Source organism: Artemia sp. Qi Xiang Cuo, chromosome 14, assembly GCF_049724085.1.
Source record: "Artemia sp. Qi Xiang Cuo chromosome 14, ASM4972408v1, whole genome shotgun sequence".
NCBI classification, from domain to species: domain Eukaryota; kingdom Metazoa; phylum Arthropoda; class Branchiopoda; order Anostraca; family Artemiidae; genus Artemia; species Artemia sp. Qi Xiang Cuo.
The window spans coordinates 11,350,827-11,371,804 of NC_142807.1; the positions used below are offsets into that span (position 1 = coordinate 11,350,827).

Genomic DNA, 20,978 nt, shown 5'->3' on the forward strand with positions numbered 1-20,978 from the left:
GTTAGATAGTGTTAACTTATGCATATCGTTCCCTTGATCAAAAGGTACCCGTAATCTTCGTAAGCGAAGTTGGGTTGAGAGTCGTTTGGTACTTATGGCGAGTACTATTCGTTGGTTGAATCATGATGAAAATATGTGCTACTGGGCTATGTCTGCACAGGTCTCTGCATTGTGCGGGATTGTTTCTGATATTCCGCTCCAATTCCTGAAATAAAATAACTCGGCAGAGTCACACATTCTTTACTGTAACTACTCATAGTACAAATATGTCACATATCAATTGGGTACGTGAATTTTACGCTACGAGACAGAGTTAAATAAATAAACTAATATTAGTACACAAAATGAATTTTTTATCGTGTTGGTTGAAATATATATGTAAAGTTCCCATTGGGAAATTCAATACATAGAAGTTTCTTCTAAGTTGTTATAGCATAACGACGATATAAAAGATTAATTCTTTAACTTTAAGTGTGGTCTCTTATTATGCTTTCTAATATACACTACTACATACACTTTATTTTAACTTCTTTCAACACTTAGCTAATTTCACATTAGACTTAAAATAATCATTTTAAACAGAGTTTATGCTACATGATTAAATTTGTAGTATAATTTTACAACATATTTCTTGCCTGATTTTTACACGAATGTCCGTGATGTTTAATAAACGATTTTTGCAGCGTAATAGCCACCCGATTTAGCTTAAACGACACTACATGGAGGGAAACAGACATAGCAATGACGAGTGGAGACCTCTATACCCACTCTTTTTCTAATGTCTTCCCTTTTTCTTGGCCTAGGCGTTTTCATGAGGTTCCGGGTTTAGCTTTTTAATTTAAGCTGTTTCCCGGTGTTCTTCCTATCGAATCTGCCTTCTTACCCTCAAAATTCTTCCATAATTGAAGGTCAGTAAGGCTCTCATAGTCAAGGAATCGCGAATACGACACATACAGTCGGGGAGACGCCAAAACTCAACAAACCAAATATCGCTTGGGTTCTGTGTTCCCCCGGCTTCCCACAAAACGTGATTATTCAATTTGGGTTCTATGATATACTTAGCACTGAATTGGGAAAGGTTTGCGTGGATCATTTTGTAGAAATATAAGTTGATTTTCACAGAGGAGCATAGGCACGGTCTCTCCTACGCACTATAAAACACTGTGCATGGGGGAGACAGAACACCAACTCCTCATGGTATAAAAATCCGTAATAACCTCAACAAATGGGTATATTTTGGGGTTGTTCATTGATTAATTCACCTTCGTAGGGGTATAGTTGATTCTGGTAAGACAGCTACCCAGTAGGCAGAATGTGCCAAATAGGACCTTAAGACACTACATGTCACGCTCGGCCAACCACAAGCTTCCTACTTTGGGCCTTTTCCATTGATCACCAGTGTCTTGACACCACCCGTATTATTTTATATTCACTGATATTAACTTGGTTAATTTTAAATTTATTATGGTGGATCACCAATTGGTTTTCATAAGGAATTTGAAATCCGCTTCCGTCTACTAATAAGAAAGGAATTATTAGTCGATGGTTGTGGATATAGCCTCCCTACGACACGAATATTTGACTTAACATTAATTAGGGATATTTCCATCTGTCAGGTTTTTTATCCGTCCTGCCTGACTGTGTCGTTACTTTTTCTTCTGTTTCTTGCGGTTTCTTTTTTTTAGGTTTAGGTAGCGATATGAGGTCAAATTTTTGCATTGTTTCTTCAAAAATTCTTGCCCTTTTAATTTTGTTTCTTTTGCGTGTGCGGCTGCTGAAGTTGGTTTTGATTTCCCTATTTCTTTAGCTATCATATGGTCTGATTCGCCGTCGGTCTCTTCGGAACTGAATTCCGATGATTCCGCATTGGAACTTTTAGGGATGGCACTTCGTGTTCTCAAGGTATCACTTGCCCTTCCTTTGTAAATTTCTACTCCTCTGGAAGTAGAGGGTTTATTTTCTAAGTCCTCGCTTTGAGTTTTCAACTAGGGAGATTTGAAGGACTTTTGAGAACTCTGAGAGGAATCAAAAGTTTTTGCGGGGTTTCTCCACTGTTTAAATGCCAGGTCTTCAGGGGGATGGGGCATTTTTTGCACTAGTTTTTCCCTCCATGAAGTTCATTCTTTGGGCTTAACCTTGGACGCGGTTATATCATTATACTGTCCTTCCTGGGCGTCTTTGGGAGTTTGACTCCAAGGCAGCCTGCTTTGCCTCGTTTTTATGCGGAAATTAATTAAATCCATCGCTTCTTGCAGATTTGTTTTAATTGAATGTTTGGGAGCAGTTTTTTTTACAATAATACCCGGAGTTTCTACTGCTCTGTTCAATTCCTCCTGTAGTGACAGGGGTCTTTCTATTGGTGTTGCAGGGGAAACCATATCGTCTGGGAATCTTTTGGGGGGACACGGGGTCAAAATTCTGTCGGGGAAAAATTGGGTTTTCGGGGATATCGTATAATCTAGTTCTCCTGCACTCACCGACGATGAACGTTTTTGGCTTTTTGGTGTTTTTATTCTCACTGGTATTAGGGATTTTCTCCTGGGAATAACTAGGTTTTTCATAGCTAAGAATTCTTCAAAGTTTTCCTCGTCACTCTCATTTTCGAAATAATCTTGCTTGAAATGAAAGGGTCTTAGCTCTGTTAATGTTGATTTAGGGGGCTTATCTTCTGCGTCTGACGACTCAGTAGATGAGGGACGCGATACCCATTTTTCCGGGAATTTGGCTCTTTTTATTCGGCTAACATGTGCCTTATAAGTTCTTCCATTATCGGAGTTCACCATTTTAAATGTAAAATCATTATCATACTTTTTGACTATTCTGTACGGTCCGGAATATTTATTAGAAAGTTTCTTGCCTTCCGTCTTTGCCTCATTCTTTAGGTAAAAGCAGTCTCCCGTCTTAAAATCTATGTTTCCCTTGACCTTGGGTAGGTTTCTTAGCTCTTGACTTGTTTTACATTTTTCCAACTCTTGTCTTACAATTTTATAAGTTTTTCTCATCCTATTTATGAAATCTTGTTTGTAATCCTTTGAGTTATTGTAATATTGCCGGGACTCGATAATTTCATCATATGGGATTCTAAAATCGCGACCAAAAAGTAAGTAAAAAGGGTTGTCTTCAGTTGTTTCTGAATAGGCAGTGTTGATTATATTAGTTAAATTAGGTAAAAATGGGTCCCAAACATTCCTGTTGTCTTTTGTATAAATACTTAATAGATTCAAAAAAATTTTGTGCCTTTTCTCTATTTTTCCGTTGGCTTGTGGACGACTCGGAGATGTCACTAATTTTTCTATTGTAAGAAAACTTATTAGGACTCTTGTTACTTTTTGAAACAAAACTACTCCCATTGTCACTTAGAACCATATGTGGAATACTAAATTTTAAAAATAATTTCGTTAACACCTTACTCGTGGTGTACGCGCCTTGATTCTTTAATGCTTTTGCAAAAGTAAATCCAAAAAAGTGATCTATGACTGAAAGAATACAAGTGTGGTCTCTGATGGAAACAGGTAAGCCTCCACTCGTTCCATATAAATCAAAGGAGACAAAATCGAAGGGGAATCTCGCTACCGGAACTCTTCCCATAGGGGGGTTAGGATAGGCTTGGGGGTTCTTTCTTAAATTACACGCTTCGCATGTACTGACGAATTCTTTAAGTTTTGTTAATGCCGACGGCACGTAAAAATATTGTTTTAATTTATGGAAGGTTTTGTTATCCCTAAATGTCCACCTATATCCGAATGAAAATATTCAAAGGCAGGTATTATTAAGTTTTGGGGTAATACAGGTATTATTGAAGTTTGGTTTCTATTTGCCTCAGTAGTCACGATTCTACATAATATTTCTTCATCAAGATCATAGCAAAAATTATCGATTTCTTTTCTAAGAGTTTTGAATTTATCTGGCAACATGTCATCATTCATAAAATAATTAATAATTATCAAGCACATTTCGTCCTTTTTTTTATTTCTTTTTATATTTTCCAAGGACAAGGGACAGTAGGTAACCATATTTTCTTTTACTGTGTTTTTGATTTTGCTTTTGTTACATTTACTTTTAGTCTTAATAGTATTAATCTCGTTCTGTTCGGTTTCCGACGGCACATCTTCCGGAAACCTACTCAAGAAATCACACGCTGCATTTTGTTTGCCTTTTAAGTATTCAAATTCATATTCTAGATCTTGGATTTTCATAATGCATCTAGCCAGAATTCCCGTGGGGTTTTTAAATGTGCGCAGGTACTGCAAGCTCTTCTGGTCTGAGCGTAGTATAAATTTTCTACCAATCAAATAGTGTCGAAACTCATCCAAATGGTGGATTATAGATAATAGTTCCAAATTAGTGGCAGAATAGTTACTTTCACCCTTTGTTAAGGTTCTGCTTGAATAACATATAACCTTTTCCAATACTTTTTGTTTAGACGTTCCCTTCAGAGGATTGAGTTTTTCTACTGGAATTATTTGCGAAGGTATAGCGCCGATACCTTTTGAACCGGCATCAGTCGTAATCATAAACTTTTTGTTCTAGGAATCAGGCAGTGATAATATGGGTTCGGAAGTGAGTGCTTTTTTGAGATGGTCTAAGGAAGTTTGGGCTTCCTGGGACCAGGCAACACTTTGGGAGTTCCCTTTGGTTAATTCCGTAAGTGGTTTTACAATTCGGGCGTGATTTCGCACACATTTTCTAAAGTAGCAGGTAAGGCCTAAAATTCCTCCTCATTCTTTCATAGTTCTAGGGGGTTTGAGTTTTTCGACTCATTTTATTTTATCTGGATCCGGGGATATTTCTCCTTGTGTCACTACCACTCCTAAAAATTTAATTTTTGGTTGAAATAAATTGACTTTTTCCGGCCGGCATTTTAAATTGCCTTCTCTGAATTTTTCAAACACTTTAGCTAATGTTGCTAGGTGTTGTTCCGCATTTTCTCCTACACATATAACATCATCAACAAAATGAATGATGTTCTTTAATCCTCTTAATAAATGCAATAAAGGTCTACATAGCGCGCTTGAACTTGTTTTAAGTCCAAAAGGTACTCTTAAGTATTCATATGAACCAGATTCGGTCGGACAAAACGCAGTTTTATAGACATCTTTTTCGGCTATTTTCACTTGGTGGTAGCCTTGGGTGAGGTCCAAAGAAGTAAAAATTTAGTTTTTGCTTGAAATGGAGTCAAGGATTTCATCTATTCTTGGCAAGGGAAATTTATCACTCACTACTTGCTTGTTAAGAGCTCTATAATCGACCATGAGTCTCATATCACCATTCTTTTTTGGGACTAAGATCACTGGAGCGGAATACGGACTTATACTGGGGCGTATAATCTCATTTTTTTCTAATTCATGAATTTAATTTTTTTAACCACTCTTTGTGCTTATACGGTACACGATATGGATGTTTCGCGACGGGGTTGCCGGTCGTTAAAATTGAATGTTCATAAAACGGTATCAGTCCTATGTCATCCTCAGATGCGGAAAATACATCTCTAAAATTCCATAATAATTCACATAATTTTTTCTTGAGTTCCAAATCAGTAATATGATCCATATTAAATTTGCTTAAAAATTGCGATTTGGTTAGGGTGTATTTGTCAATTGAGGTTTTAATGCCGTTAACTAGGTTTCTTTTGGAATTTTCCCACCTATTTAAGTCATTTTCCGAGATAATCTGGATTTGAACTAAACATGTTCCCTTTTTTATTGTAATTGTATCATTTTCATGGTTATTAGTCACCCAAATAAAACCTTCTCCTTTGTCGTACGATATAATTTGTTCTTCACATAATAGATTTTCGGGAGTTTCATTTGACGGGATCGCAAACCATATTTCGGATTTGCTATCCACCGGTTCAATCATCTTCGATATTTGAATCCTTTGCATTGTCGTGGGAGGAATTTTTGTTTTCCGTATTGCGAATCCATAATATGTTTTTTTGTTTTTATTGTCTATTAAATTTAGGCTGGCACTATCCAACAATAATGTTGTTTGCGCTCGAATTGCATTGGGGTTCCCTACGTCTTTCCATAATTTCACTATTTCTCTGATTTCGTTCGACCTATAGTGATGCATATTTCCTATTTTCATTTTTGCAGATTCAATCCATTTATTATCTAAATTTACTTCACTTTTCCGATATCGCTCGGAATAAGAAAATGGATTTCTTGTTATGCCACGTCCTCTCTGTAGCGAGACTTGAGGTTCGAACGATTGTGACATTGTACCGCTGGAAATTTTATTTACTGTTACGTTTTCTTCGTAACTTCTGTTAACATTCCTTAAGGTGGAGATTCCTTTCCCTGCCTTGGCCGGGTAGAAAAGTCTTTCGTTCGCTACCTCTAACAATATTTTATTTGACCTTAAAAAATTTGCGCCGATAATGGCTTCATACGGAAAATTGTTGCATATTATAAAATTTGTCGGAAAAATTCTATTATCTCTTTTTGCATCAAGGCGAATTGAACCTTTTACGTCCAATTTACGCCCTGTTACACTAGTTAAATTCGGATTATTGGCATTTTTCCGTTGCCTAATATGCACAGGCAACATATTAAATACGCATGAGTTTATGATATTAACCATGGCACCACTGTCAATTAAAACCTTAAAGTGAACATTTGCCACACAAAAATCATTAAATATAGGTAACTTATTATTATTATCACTAAAGGACGGTACTACTAATGATTTGGACCTATAAAATATTCTGGCCCCCTTCTGGGTCCAATTTATTCTTCTGAGGGGCCTGGTGCGTTTCCCTGGGGTTTTATTTCATACATAGGTGCCTGCAATAGAGATTCAGACACGTGAGGTTCCATAGGCGTATCTAATTGATTCACATTTGTCTGCCTTTGCCATGTATTATTGCGATAGTTTGTATTTCTCGTGTCAGTGCCGGCTGTTGGCGCTGACTGCAAATGCCGTCGGCTCGAGAAATTTTCATTTCCTGTGGGCCAGTTAGCTATTTTCCGTCGGTTTGAAAAATTTGCGTTTCCCGTCGGCCGATAATTATTTTGCCTACTGGGGGGGGAGGAGTTATACGAGTTCTGTCGGTTTAGATTATGAAGTGCTGGTGGGCGGATTTGAGGGTATTGTGGGAATATTGCGTCCTGAGTATACCCTTGGGCACCCCTGGTACTAAGATTTGTTCTCCTGAACAAATGATTGCCATAATGTCTTATATTTCTGGCGGTGTCACCACCAAATGATGCCGCCATGTTTCTATTTTTAAAGCGACACTCTTTCTCAATATGTCCGACACGATTACAGATATAACATCTTATAATTATGGGTCTATTTTCATAACTCATTAGTTATACAGGCTGGAAACGTACCGTTTTCCGCCTATCGGGTTCTTGTATTCTATTTCTTTGCGTCACTGGGGAATTGTCCCTTGAAAAGAAATTTGGATACGCTTGATCACCCTTGGAGGTTAGGTTTGTTTTGATTCGTCTAAGCTATTTATTTTTGTTTTACTATGATTTGCCACGATCATATCAATTTCGATCATTCGCCCTACTTCCTGAACTGCAAGGTCCAACGTTTGGATGTTCTTAGAAATTACCATTCTATATAATTTTGGGGGAAGTCCTTGCAAAAATGCATTTAGTAAAATTTTTTCATATAAGTCTCCTGAGCCTTTGCCGTATTTCGCTTCTACTGAGATTCGTATGTTGTGTAAATATTCTTGTACGCTCTGTGTATGATCGAAACATACTGTTCCATGTTTTAATTTATTTGTTGAACTTGTTTCAATAAATCTGTCTTTGAATGCTATTAACAGTTTTTCTATTGTATTTATCGGCAAATTATTCTCCTCTCCGACAGTCTTTTCAATCTGTTTTATAAAAGTTAATACCTGCCCTCTTAGCCTTAGAAGAAGCATACTTGTTAATGTTTTCAGATCTGTTTTAGTTAATTCTACGAATTGCGCTAATTGTATATTAAATTCGTCAATATCCGTTTGTCCGTCATACTGCGGGATAGACTTGGTTATTTCTACGTTTTTTGCGACTAATTTTTGCGCAAGTAACAAGGCACTTAATTCTTCTTCCATTTTTGCGTTTTAATTAGCGGAATTATACACTTAAATAAGTCTCTTTCACTTAACGTGTTTGGGGAATGCTATTATCTCCTATGAGATATAATTAAAAGGGTTTCCCTACTATAGCTTAGCGGTTATAGATTTAGACACTCTTTTTTTTATAGCTCTGTATCTATCGAATGTTTTAAATTAAAATTAAGAAATTTGTAGCCTAACTAGTTCGTATGCTTTTTCTCCGAGTTTACGACCGCGCCATCTGTGGCGTTAAGGTTTTTAGCCACTATGTTATTTGGGGCTTGGGGTTTATACCTGTTAGCTTATTCCTTGTAAGTTTTACGACCGCGTCATCTCTTATGGGGGGATAAAAAATAATAGATTAAAAGTTAATCTGGAGCTTCCTTATGAGGTGATTAATTGGACCGTGCAGCCATGGATCCAAAAACGTAGGCGTACTTCGTGGATTTTACTAGATTCCTTGGGAGTGTCACCAATTGGAGAACAATTGAACTAGTTGACTACTCTGGGAGGCTAGATATGGGCATATAAAATAAAACAACACAAATGGAAAAGTAATAGATTTATTGAACTTACATGTTTAATTGTACAGCAGTATACTTCAAATCATCAATCTGCTTAATGCTTGGGTTCTCAATACTTAATAATCATAATAACAATAATGACGCGAAAAACACTTTTCATCACCATATATCCTAAGTCCTGATTCTGTGCAATAATCAATATTTCACAATTGGCCCAGCTCCTCTCGGAGGACCCGCTATTTTATCATTATGCTGACAAGCTGGGTTCATTATTTCGACTCCTTACCCAATAGTTTTTTTTCGCAATATTCTGATCATTGAGCATACACATTCCTGAGAGTACTTCTAAAACTACCAAACTAAGTTTTAAACAATGTCCCACTATGTTTTGCAAAATACTTCAGCGAATTCCAATCCATCTCATTAGTATTGTACTTGCAAAAAGCCCGCAGTTTTTTGCCTTTGAAATCTGTCAATAGCGTCTGGAATGTTCAAGACTCCTTTGTTTTGTAGAACAAAAGTTTTACAAAGTACCATGGAGTACTCCCGAATTAATCATCTCTTGCTTTGAGCTTTTTAAAGAGATATTCGGCTGACAAATAAATGAGAGTTTGAAACGGAATTTCAAACTTAATTAAGGGAGTTTGATTTACGTCGGAAGTGTATTTAGAATGAAATCAACTTTTCCACATTTAAAGTATATATTTTACACGGTACATATGAAGTTTATACGAGCATCCCTTTCATAAGAACCATACATGCCCTTAGGGCATAACTTAGAGCGCCTTCCCTGGGCCCTGGGGGGTTATATTGACACCGGATTTTTTCTTATGCAACCTTTGAACTATTTTTAACAAAATTTCTATCTCAATGTTTTCATCAGATGGGTTTCGAAAAAGAAGGCGTGGGGGGTGGCTAGCTGCCCTCGGGTCTCTTTTGACTATTATAAAAGTGAGCTCGAACTTTCAATTTCCAATCAAATGAGCCCTCTCTGAAGTTTATACGAGCATCCCTTTCATACGATCCATATGTGCCCCAGGGCATAACTTACAAAGCCTGTCACCAGGTCCGGAGGTGTCCTATCGGAACCTCAGTTTTTAATATCTGACTTTTGAAAAATTTTTAACACATTGACTATCTAAAAATTTTTATGTGATGCATTTGGGGGAAAAGGGGCGTGGTGGGCTAGTTGCCCTCTAATCCATTTTGACTCTAAAAAACTGAACTAGAACTTTCAGTTTCCAATAAAATGAGCTATCTTTGAAATTTTTACGAGCATCCCTACAATAAGAACCATATATTCCCCCAGGGCATAACTTACAACACCTGCCCTCTGGCCCTGGGGGGGTGTGTCGACCCCGGAGTTTTTGTTATACGGTCTTTGAGCTATTTAAAAAAAAACAATCTCAAAATTCTTATCGGATGGGTTTGAGGAAAAAAGGGCGTGGAAGGGGGGGGGGGATAGGTGCCCAGCAAGCTCTTTTGACTCTTAAAAAGTGAATTAAAACTTTCCATTTCCAATCAAATGAGCCCTCTATGAAGTTAATACGAGCATCCCTTCCAAAAGACCCATATATGCCCCCAGGGCATAACTTACAACGCATGACCCCGGGCCCTGGGGGGTTGTGTCGAAATCGGAATTTTTGTTATATGATCTTTGAACTATTTATAACAAAATAGCTATCTTAAAATTTTTATTGGATGCATTCGGGAAAAAGAGGTTTGGGGGGGGGGGGAAGCTGGCTACCCACCAATTTATTTATAAGCTTATAAAGTCAAATACAACTTTAAATTTCCAATCAAATGACCCCTCTCTGAAGTTTATATAAGCATTCCTTCCATTAGAACCATATATGCCCCCAGGGCAAAACTTATAACCCTTACCCTTAAGACTGTGGGGAGAGTGTACTGCTCAAACATATAATTTCCAGAACTGTCAACTGCGTTGAACCAAATGGCTATATTAAAACTTTGATTGGACGTATTTCGGGAAATGTTGGGCTTGGGAGGGATTTCAGTTGCCTTAGAATCACTTTCGACTATTAAAAAGGGAACTAGACATTTAAATTTCTAATCGAATGAGCCCTTTGTGAAGTTTCTACGACAACGCCGTCTATACAAAACCTTATATGCCCCCAGGGCATAACTTACAACCCTTGCCCTGAGGGCTGTGGGGGAGGGTCATCCTCAAACACCTAATTTCCAGAACTTAAAACTAAGTTGAATAAAATGACTATATCAAAATTTTGATTGGATGTGTTTGGGGGAAAGGTGGGCGTGAGAGGGGGGTTAGCTACCCTCCAATCACTTTCGACTATTAAAAAGGGCACTAGCCCTTTGAATATTCAATCGAATGAGCCTTTTTTGGAGTTTCTATGACAACGCCTTCTATAAAAACCTTATATGCCCCCAGGGCATAACTTACAACCCTTGCCCTGAAGGTTGTGGGGGAGTGTCTTCCTCAAAAACATAATTTCTATCTGAAAATCAACTACGCTGAATAAAATGGCTATCTCAAAATTGTGATTGGTTGTGTTTCGGGAAATAGTGGGCGTGGAAGGGGTGTTAGTTGCCTTCCAATCACTTTCGACTATTAAAAAAGGAACTAGCCATTTAAATTTCCAATCGAATGAGCCCTTTGTGAAGTTTCTACGACAACGCCGTCTATACAAAACCTTATATGTCCCCAGGGCATAAAATACAACCCTTGCCCGGAGGGCTGTGGGGGAGGGTCATCCTCAAAGACCAAATTTCCAGAAATTAAAACTAAGTTGAATAAAATGACTATATCAAAATTTTGATTGGATGTGTTTGGGCAAAAGGTGGGCGTGAGAGGGGGGTTAGCTGCCCTCCAATCACTTTCGACTACTAAAAAGGGCACTAGCTCTCTCAGTTTCCAAATAAATTAGCCTTTTTTGAAGTTCCTACGACACCACCTTTTAGGAGAACATAACATGCTCCCAGTGCACAACTTAAAATACTTACCCCGAGGGCTGCGGGGGAGTAACCTCCTCAAACACTAATGATCTGTTTGAATATAAAATACGATGAACAAAATCCCTGTCTCAAAATTTTGTTTAGTTGTGTTTGGGGAAATGGTGGGCGTGGAAGGGGTGTTAGTTGCCTTCCAATCTCTTTCGACTATTAAAAAGGGCACAATCCGGTCAAATTTGCAATTGAATGAGCCCTTTTCGAAGTTTCTACGACAACTTTTTCGATTAGTTGTGACCTGCTCTAAAGAGAAAAAATTACAAATAATACATTGTGCCAATATCGTTCTTATATGGCCCCCGGGCATAACTTAAAACCCTTGCCCTGAGGGTTGTGGGGGGTTGTCCTCCTCAAAAACATATTTTCTATGTGGAAATCAACTACGCTTAACAAAATTGTTATCTCAAAATTTTGATTGGATGTGTTTGGGGGTATGATGGGCGTGGGGGGGGGGGGGGTTTGTCTAGTTGGCCTCCAATCACTTTTGACCCTTAAAAAGGGCACTAGAACTCTCGATTTCCATTCGAATGAGCCCCCTTTGAAGATTCTACGACAATCCCTTCTATATGAAGTGCCTCTGGTGAAACAAATAAATAAATAATAATAATAATAAAACATTGGAGCCGTATGGCCTTTACTATAGCCAACGCTATAGCGTTGCCTCTGGTAAAAGTCAAGGCCGTATCCCAGATTTTTTTTGCGGGGGGGAGTAGTTTAAAAGAAAAAACTTTACAAAACGTAACAAAAATTTGCATACATGTATTTTTGTTACTCTTGTATGTATGAGTCCAACAAAAGTTGGAAAAAAAGGAGAAGAATGAATACCATCTCTTTTTCTTTAACCAGGATTCTATTACTACCAACAGTTGAAGGTACTTTCAACTATTGGTATTGCTACCAGTAGTTGAAAGCCGAGCCAAAGTGAAAAATATGATCAAAACGGTCATCCCTTCAAAACACGGCATTCAGAACACCTTGCCCCAATCCCCCCCCTTAGAAGGGTTCTGCAAATAGTATTACCCACCAAAATCGCAGAGCTAAATATAGCCCACATTGCTAAATCACCTGGATTATTTTTTAATTTAAGCTTCTACAATTTTCCATATTTTCTGAAAACTCAGTAATTCTTCTGTTTCCATATATACATATTTATATACTTACTGTTCAGGGTTGCGGCGGTAGCGGCAACCTAGTGAAAGACGATAACGTCCCATAGTAAGAAATATATGGAAATATATATTTCAGAAATTATATTCATTTTATATTAATATTTATTCTAATAAAGAACGGTAAATAGAGAGAAATGGAAGTAAGTACACTTTAAATACAGGTGTTCGCCTCTATGGCCAAGTAGTTACTTAGCAAGAACCGTGGATGTCAGCTGTGTAGCCTTTTTTTTCTCTTTAGCAGTAAAGGGACGCAGCTGTAGCAGAAATAAACAAATGGACATACTTCAATGTGATTAACAGCAGGGCGCCACATTTTTCGTTTTTAAATTTGGCTAAGAGCTGGATCATTCTTGGCATCCAATAAAACGTAGATCCTTCCTGGGACAAAAAATGGAAAATATTTTATTGAATTTTGACAGGCTCGTAAATTTTATCTTACCTTTAGACATTAAATTACTTTTCCCCAGATATCATCTTAGATTATCTCTGTGGGAATTTTATGAAACCCAGAGGAAACCGAAGCTTTGCTTAATGATATGGTAGCATTGGCTGATCTCATCAGTCTCAAAGTTAGTACAGAAAACATGAAATGCGTGGCAATAAGCCACACGGATCCAATTTGCCTAGCTATTAACCAAGTGGAAATGGTGCAGACTAAGATTTTTGCAGACCTTCAGTTCCAGCTCTGGTTTCCAGATCGACGAGCGGTTCGGTTCTGACAATTATTGGAAATTATTCAGTGTTTGCTGATGTGCAAAAGTATGGCAAATGTTATCAAGCATATTAGCTAATTTTCCAATAAGGTAGAGAGGGAACTTTGTCAGACTGATTTCTGAACGATTCGATTCTAGTGGTTATGGGAAATGCGTTCCATCCGTTTAACAGGTACGGGTCTTCAACTGGGTTGCTAGTCAAGCTACATAAATTCGAAAAAAAAAGAAGGAAAAGTCTAGAAATAACTACCTTAACTTTGATTTTTGTCGGTAAAATCTTTGAATATGGGAAGTTCATGATTTTGCGACAAGCTGGAATAACGTATAGGTGAGAAGTAACCATTGCAGAGACAGGATTTCCTGGCAAGCCAAATATAATCTTATTCTTCCCTTCGAAGCAGCATGTAGCAAAAGTAGTTGGTTTCCTTTTCAAATAAAAATCAGAATAAAAAAAGTTCAGGTAAATAATCGTAATATGCAACTAAACTAAATTAGTAGTAAATTAAAAATTTGCTAGATAGCAAACCGAAAGTAAAAGAAGTATTTATCTTTAAGAAAAACCTGTCAAAAATTATTCTATATGCATTTTGCTACTTTTTACGGATAAAAAAAAACGTCGGAGGGAGGGGGGGGGGAGGGGGTCAAACCCGGCCTACAATCTACCACCTAATATTCTTTCATTTATACTAAATGAAATTTCTACAAATTTCTTTCATACTAAATGATTTACTGTTCTAAACAACAGTAAAAGCTATGGAAGATTAGTTTGATTATTGAAAAGGTTGTCGTGGTTGTAAAAGTTAGGTGACATAAAATCCTATCTGAACGTAACTGCACAAACAAACATAACACGGGTGTCAACACGTAAGCACCTAGGGTGTCAGATCCTAGTGACGAAGAAGCAATGAAACGAAATTACATGACAAATTTTCGCAAACTATTACAATTATCAAAAAGACACCTTAAAAAGAGACAAAAGAGGTTGACTCTAGCCACGAGCGCACCTGGAAGCGATCTATGGAGGAAGGAGACAAAAACAATAATTTTGTTATAGGGTGGGGGCTCACTTACGTGTGTACAGTTTTTGCTTTCGTTAATGAAGAATTGCCAAGCCGACATTTATCTTAAACTAACATATTTGCAATTTTGTAACATTTCTTTCGTTAAAGCTTGAAACAGACTGTTAAAATTATCAAAGTATTAAATTTACTGTCGCATTATGGACAAATTACTATAGCATGAAATCACCCTGTGAGGCAGAAGTGGCTCAAGTACTGCAACCCTCTCTTTTCAAGTTATCCCTTGGTTTTAGCTTAGAAATACAGAAACATACTGTAAGGAACAATAGCAGCACCGTCACTTCTTATTCAAGCAACTAATATTTTGTTTTTTTAATATTGTTGCCACCCCTTCAAATTTCTTATCCCCCCCCCCCGAAAAAAAAAACTGGGTACGTGCCTGACCTCACTCGCTTAGCCAATTAATTAATTTGCATGAGTGGTTGATCCATATAACGCAAAAGAATTCGCCAGAGACAGCATAACTTCGCGACAAAGTCAAAAGGGAACCCTCAAGTGGCAAAAGGTAAGATAAAGAGAATTACTTCACAAAGCAAAAAAAAGTATGAAATATGACTTTAAACTTATCCCGAGCAGAATAAAATGCCCAAGACATCTATAAGTCGTCAAAACAGAGCGCATTCTTTTGTCTTTCAAACTATAATATACTATTTTATATTATAATATTATATATACTATTTTATATACTGAATTATATTATACTCAAATTTATTATGCTAGGCTTTTTCAAATTTTCTTTGAAATACGCAAGGGTCAGCATTACCAGTTTGTATAAGGCACTATTCTTTGAACTTTGTGAACTGTTCTTTATGAATTAGTTCTATAATTCAAGCAGGCTTGGATGGCTTCACGCAAGGTATTTTGGGTATTATCACAATCAAATGCTATTTGATGCTACATTTATGCACGTATCCTTAAGAGCTTTTGGCGAATCAAACATAACGAAGCTATTAACATTATTTTTATCTAAATTTTTTTTTTTTTGGTTTTGTTTTAATTTGTGCCTTTTTAACTTTCTTACATTTGACACTTTTTGTTTTTTAGACTAATGAATGGCTTTGCCTTTCTGATATTGTTGTTTTTGGCATTGTTTAGCCAGTTTTTTAGTTGTTGTGCTATTTATGTCTTTTTTTATTATATGACCCCGAAATGCGAATTCGGCCCTTCGGGGCTTGTGATAGACATTTTTTGAAATAAATATCTTATCTTATCTTATCATTCAGCTTTTGGGCACAGCATTCCCTCCGTGGACCACGCCATTTTCAAGCGACTACATTTGAGATGCACTGATTTTGTCAATATAAAAATGTTCGCACGATTTCGAACCATAAACAATTTCAGGTGATAAAATTTCAAAAAAATCAAAAAAATAAATAAACTTGTAAGTCTAGGAGACCAGCCATACATAAGGAAACATGTTAAGAAAACAATTCTTACTTTCTAGTAAGCATAGTAACCCTAGTTAACATATTTTGCAGGAGGGAGAACCTTCATCTTCACTTCTTTCCTTGTATTTCCAGTTTTCTATCACATTTCTAAATATTCGTGTCTATTCTCCAAGTCTGTTTATAAATTCATGCCCAAACATCATCTAACCAAACCTAAACTAACTAAACCTAACCCAATTTATCACTATTTATGTATTAACATGTTTTTGTGAGAAATAATTAGATGGCACTGACGGTGTTTAATTAGATATATAGAACATTTGAAAACGGAAAAAATGCGGCCGAGTCCATGTTTATTTTTCAGAAATGTTTTTAAAAAAAAATTGTACAACAGTGAAAAAAGTGAAGAAAAAAGTTCTCCCCAGCAAAATGTGTTAACTAGGATGAATCTGCATATTATGAAGTAAGAATTATTTTCTTAACATATAACCTTATGTATGGCTGGTGTCCTAGGCTTATACAAAATTAGTATTCTTAATATGCTTTTACTTCCCAATAGTCAATTCAAATAATTTCAGTGATCATACATACACACATATGGTACATAGCACACGGCACCACAATACCCGTTAACGAGCCGCTACTGATCCTACATAATATATTCTAGTGGTAATTTCCAAGGAACATTCGAGCAAAAACTTCAACTATGCGTTATCAAACAGATTGAATTACTTGTAGCTTCCTAGGATATAAATATTCATCTAAATCAGAAAATACTTAAAGAACCTAAGATGAAAATGTATAAAAAAAAATATCAAAATGAAAACGTTTTTCCCCTCTGGACCCATCTTATGTCCATTCATACCTGAAAACAGCGAGTTTTTTCAGATTTTTATTTTGGTTGGTTCAAAATCACGAAGTTTTGAGGGCATTGCCACATTTTTGTCAGTGTAGCCATATTGAACCGTAAAAACAAGTAACCAAAATTAATTAGCCAAATTTGACAACGTTTTTTTGTCCGTAGAATTCAAATATCAACAATCTGTAGATTCTGAAAGGAATTACAAAGTAAATAATAATAATAATAATAATAATAATATAGTGCGAAAACAGGCTTGCGCCTCTATCTACAAAAATTTAAATAATCAAATGCTTTATCACTATAATGTTTGTCAATTTTGTTCTTAAACGCATTGACTGAATCTGAGTTAACAGTGTCTGATGTTAGTGCATTCCACTCGGAGACAATGCGGTTGCTGAATGCCCATCTCCCAACATCTCTTCTGAAACGTTCTTCAGTTAGCTTAAACTCGTGACCTCTCAGGTTATTATTCTTGAATGTTATTATCTCTTCTGGAGGGATGTTGTCGTAGTGTCTGTTGCATATTTTGTATACTTCAATAAGATCTCCTCTCAAAAATCGGTATGAGAGGCTTGGGAGCGACAGTTTGGACAAGTTAAAGCTGGACAATCTTAAGCTGTTTGTTGCCATATGTTTTTATCTTATTTTCTGCCGAGTTTTAAGCCACATTTCTTTATTTTTAATTTGGCACCCTGTACTACCAAACGCTGCATAACTGGTCACTCCACTCTGATTCCAGTAGGCTAGTCTACTGGAATTATGAGGCTTCAGACAGTACGAAAAATCTAAGTCTCCCATTCGCCTGCAGGTCTAGTGGACTTTGTCGGTCATGAGTCACCCCTAGATCTCGGTCGCCGGCCTGCCATTCTAGCAGGCTCATAAGGTTGTATTTTTCATTAAATCCTGTAGTTTCATTTTCGTAAAATTCAAACATAAATAATCTCTTGATTCTGAAAGACAATTACACCCCCAAAGGAAATCCATACCTTCTTAAGGTGTTTGGTGCCACATGTTTTTAGTTGATTTTTTACTGATGTTTCTTTTTTTTAATTTGGCACCCACTATTACAAACTGCGTATGAAGGTCTTATCCACTAAAAATCTGATTCACGATTTTTCCCTAGATTTTCGAATTATATATAGTTGTGTAAGTTTCTATTCAACCGATTAAAAGAATTCAGAATGTATTTTCACTGTCCTTGGTACTTCAATCAATTACTGCATATAGTCTCTCTTTTTTCAAATACATAAAAATGATCATTAGCAGAGGTTAGCGTGGATCTTACCCTGGTTTCACGTTGACTCTAGTAAAAAGTGGATGACGTTTGGTGCTGGACTCCTCCGGGCCACTGAAGGAGTGGTAGACAACCAAACACCATTAGTCGTTCACTTGAAGTTGATGCAAGAGTCATCCCTCAATGAGCTGTGGTCTCTGACTCAGGACCTTCGACGTGGAGGCCAACCTTTGCTGCACTATACACTACTAGGCGTTGGAGGATCTTAGTAAGCAAGTAAGTGGACGGTAGCATCAAAGTGAGATTGCAACGCCTACCACAGCAAGTCTTTTCGCCCATAGAGACACCCACATTGGTTACCAACATAACTATCTCCAGAGTTTCTAACGCTTATAACAAATAACAAACAAACTTCTGACAACTAAAATTCTAAAACAACCATTAGCATATATTAGCATGGAATCTTACCCTGGTTTCATGTTGACTCTAGCAAAATGAATGGTAGCATCAAAGTGAGATGTCAACGCATACCTCAGTAAGTCTTTCTCCCCCATAGAGACACCCCCAGTGGTTACCAATATATCTGCATCTGACAGTGATGACTTTAAACATGCAACCAAGGAATCTAAACTATAAGTAAACAAAACTTCAATAAAAACTCTGAAAAGGTTGAACGTTTTGAAGAAGTTAAAGAATGTATGGTGTTAAGCTATTAAAGGGGTCACGCATCAGCTGCACTTCAATAAACAGCCCAGTACTGGTCACATCTAGTGATGAAACAATGAATCAGGTTCGAGAATCACTGCACTTCATCAGCTGCATCGCTGCACGCATCAGCTGCACTTCAATAAACAGCCCAGTACTGGTCACATCTAGTGATGAAACAATGAATCAGGTTCGAGAATCGCTGCACTTCATCAGCTGCATCGCTGCACGCATCAGCTGCACTTCAATAAATAGCCCAGTACTGGTCACATCTAGTGATGAAACCATGAATCAGGTTCGAGAATCGTGAGAATCATGGTTTTTCAAAGGATCGGAATTGTATCGGCGATCGAGTAAATTTTTTGATTTTTGAAATAATTTAAATCTTAATTCAGATTTTAATAAAAAAAAATTACATCTTATTTTTCAAATAAATCTATTACTTGAACTCTCTGACCTTGGATAATCAAACTTACACGCAACAGTTTTTATACAGCAAAACTGCTTAATCAGTTACCTTATTATAACATAAGTTGTTGAATATGAGACTGATCGATATTTCATTATTTATATCGATACTTTTTTAGCATCGATTTGTTTTCATTTACTAGCATTACATATGAAATTCCAGTTACAACAGTGATATTGTTAAACAGCATGTTGTTAATTCAAACTTTTTTGTTGTTATCAAGGAAAGCTACTTTTCCACAGTACATGAGCAACGTTATTGCATCGTATGCACTTTTGACCTAACATCTTTTTTGATGAGTTAGCTTTTTACAATACATCCTGCTCATGCTTTGGATAAATAAAATTTTTAACTAGGACCAGGTTAATAAAATGTTTAACTAGGACCGTGCACTTGGGCCAAATGTTATCTCGGAGGGGACAGAGATTCAATAAAAACCCAAATTATATGGAAAATATCATATATATGAGAATAAATTGCAGAAATCTCAATATACTGGGCGCCAATTGTCTGAGTATCAGCTTTCCCTTGTATGTCCCTGAATGACTATTAATAAGCCAAATATTGTTGTTTGTCACTGAAATTTGGCCTTGTACATAAAAAAAAACATTGTTATGGTAGAACTTAAAAATAAACGTTTTACTGAATTTTCATAATAATAACAATAAAATACTTTTATTGCCATAGTAGCATACAGCTAGCAGCAGACGTCACACGACAAGCAAATATAACACAATAGAATGTATAAATATAAAAACTTATTTCCAAAATCTCGCACAGTATTTTCAAAAAATTTATCATTGTACTACTTCACTAAGTACGGAACAGAAGACGATAGATACCATTTTGATGCCTTTCGGGAGGACGGAGGAGTTGGCACGATAAGGTGAAGACTCCTCTACGTGTTTTTGGCCGACTAGTTTGTGGTTCTTCGCGATGAAGGAGTTGACTCCTCCGGGAGGACGAAGGAGTTGGCACGATAAGGTAAAGACTCCTCTATGTGTTTTTGGCCGACTAGTTTGTGGTTCTTGGCGATGGAGGAGTTGAATCCTCCGGGAGGACGGAGGAGTTGGCTCGATAAGGTGAAGACTCCTCTACGTGTTTTTGGCCGACCAGTTTGTGGTTCTTGTGGATGGAGGAGTTTACTCCTCCGGGAGGACGGAGGAGTTGGCACGATAAAGTGAAGATTCCTCTACGTGTTTTTGGCAGATTAGTTTGTGGTTCTTGAAAATCCGGTAAAATTTGGCGATGTGCATCAGAGTTTAGGCACTTTTTTCCAAAAAGCATTGCAAGGTGGTGGCACCTTCCAGACAGCTTTTGAAGCCTCAGTGCCTGCAGGCTGTCCTCTTAGGTGTAATTTGTCCCAAGCATTAACTGGTACGCGAGCTTCTAAATATTTTCAGGATTTTGGGTTTGAATAGCAGTTAGAGCCGGGGGTCAAACGGGACGCGCATGTTCCGTTTATGATTGGACATACATACAGTATAGACTGTACATAATGGGAATTTGGATGTTTAGGCGAGGAAGGCATGCAAATGATATAAGGTAGAAGGAATATTTTTGGAGGATAGAATGTATATGGGAGTTCCATTTCAGTTTGCCTTTGTAAATCACTCCTAGGATTTTTATTTCATCTTTAGTTGTAAGTCCAGTGTCTTCTTGTGACAGAATTGTGGTTTCAGAGAAGTTAACGCGTAGAATATGGCACTGTATTTCGCTAACAAAAGATGAGATGGATGAGACGAGATTTATTCATAATTAATTCTTCATATAATGGATAAATTG

At 37.0% G+C, this 20,978-nt stretch overlaps 1 protein-coding gene across 2 annotated transcripts in view; it reads right to left on the minus strand.

Annotated features, from left to right (window-relative positions):
- Positions 1-20,978, minus strand: part of cin (Molybdenum cofactor synthesis protein cinnamon) — a 118,631-nt gene that overhangs the window by 47,124 nt on the left and 50,529 nt on the right. The window contains exons 10-11 of one of the 2 annotated variants that reach the window (XM_089100738.1): positions 18,488-18,649; positions 13,707-13,881 (exon numbers count right to left, since the gene is read on the minus strand). In XM_089100738.1, coding sequence (XP_088956864.1) covers positions 13,707-13,881; positions 18,488-18,649 — 337 coding nt within the window. The remainder of the gene's footprint in view (positions 1-13,706; positions 13,882-18,487; positions 18,650-20,978) is intronic. The other variant, XM_089100739.1, reaches the window with a different exon arrangement.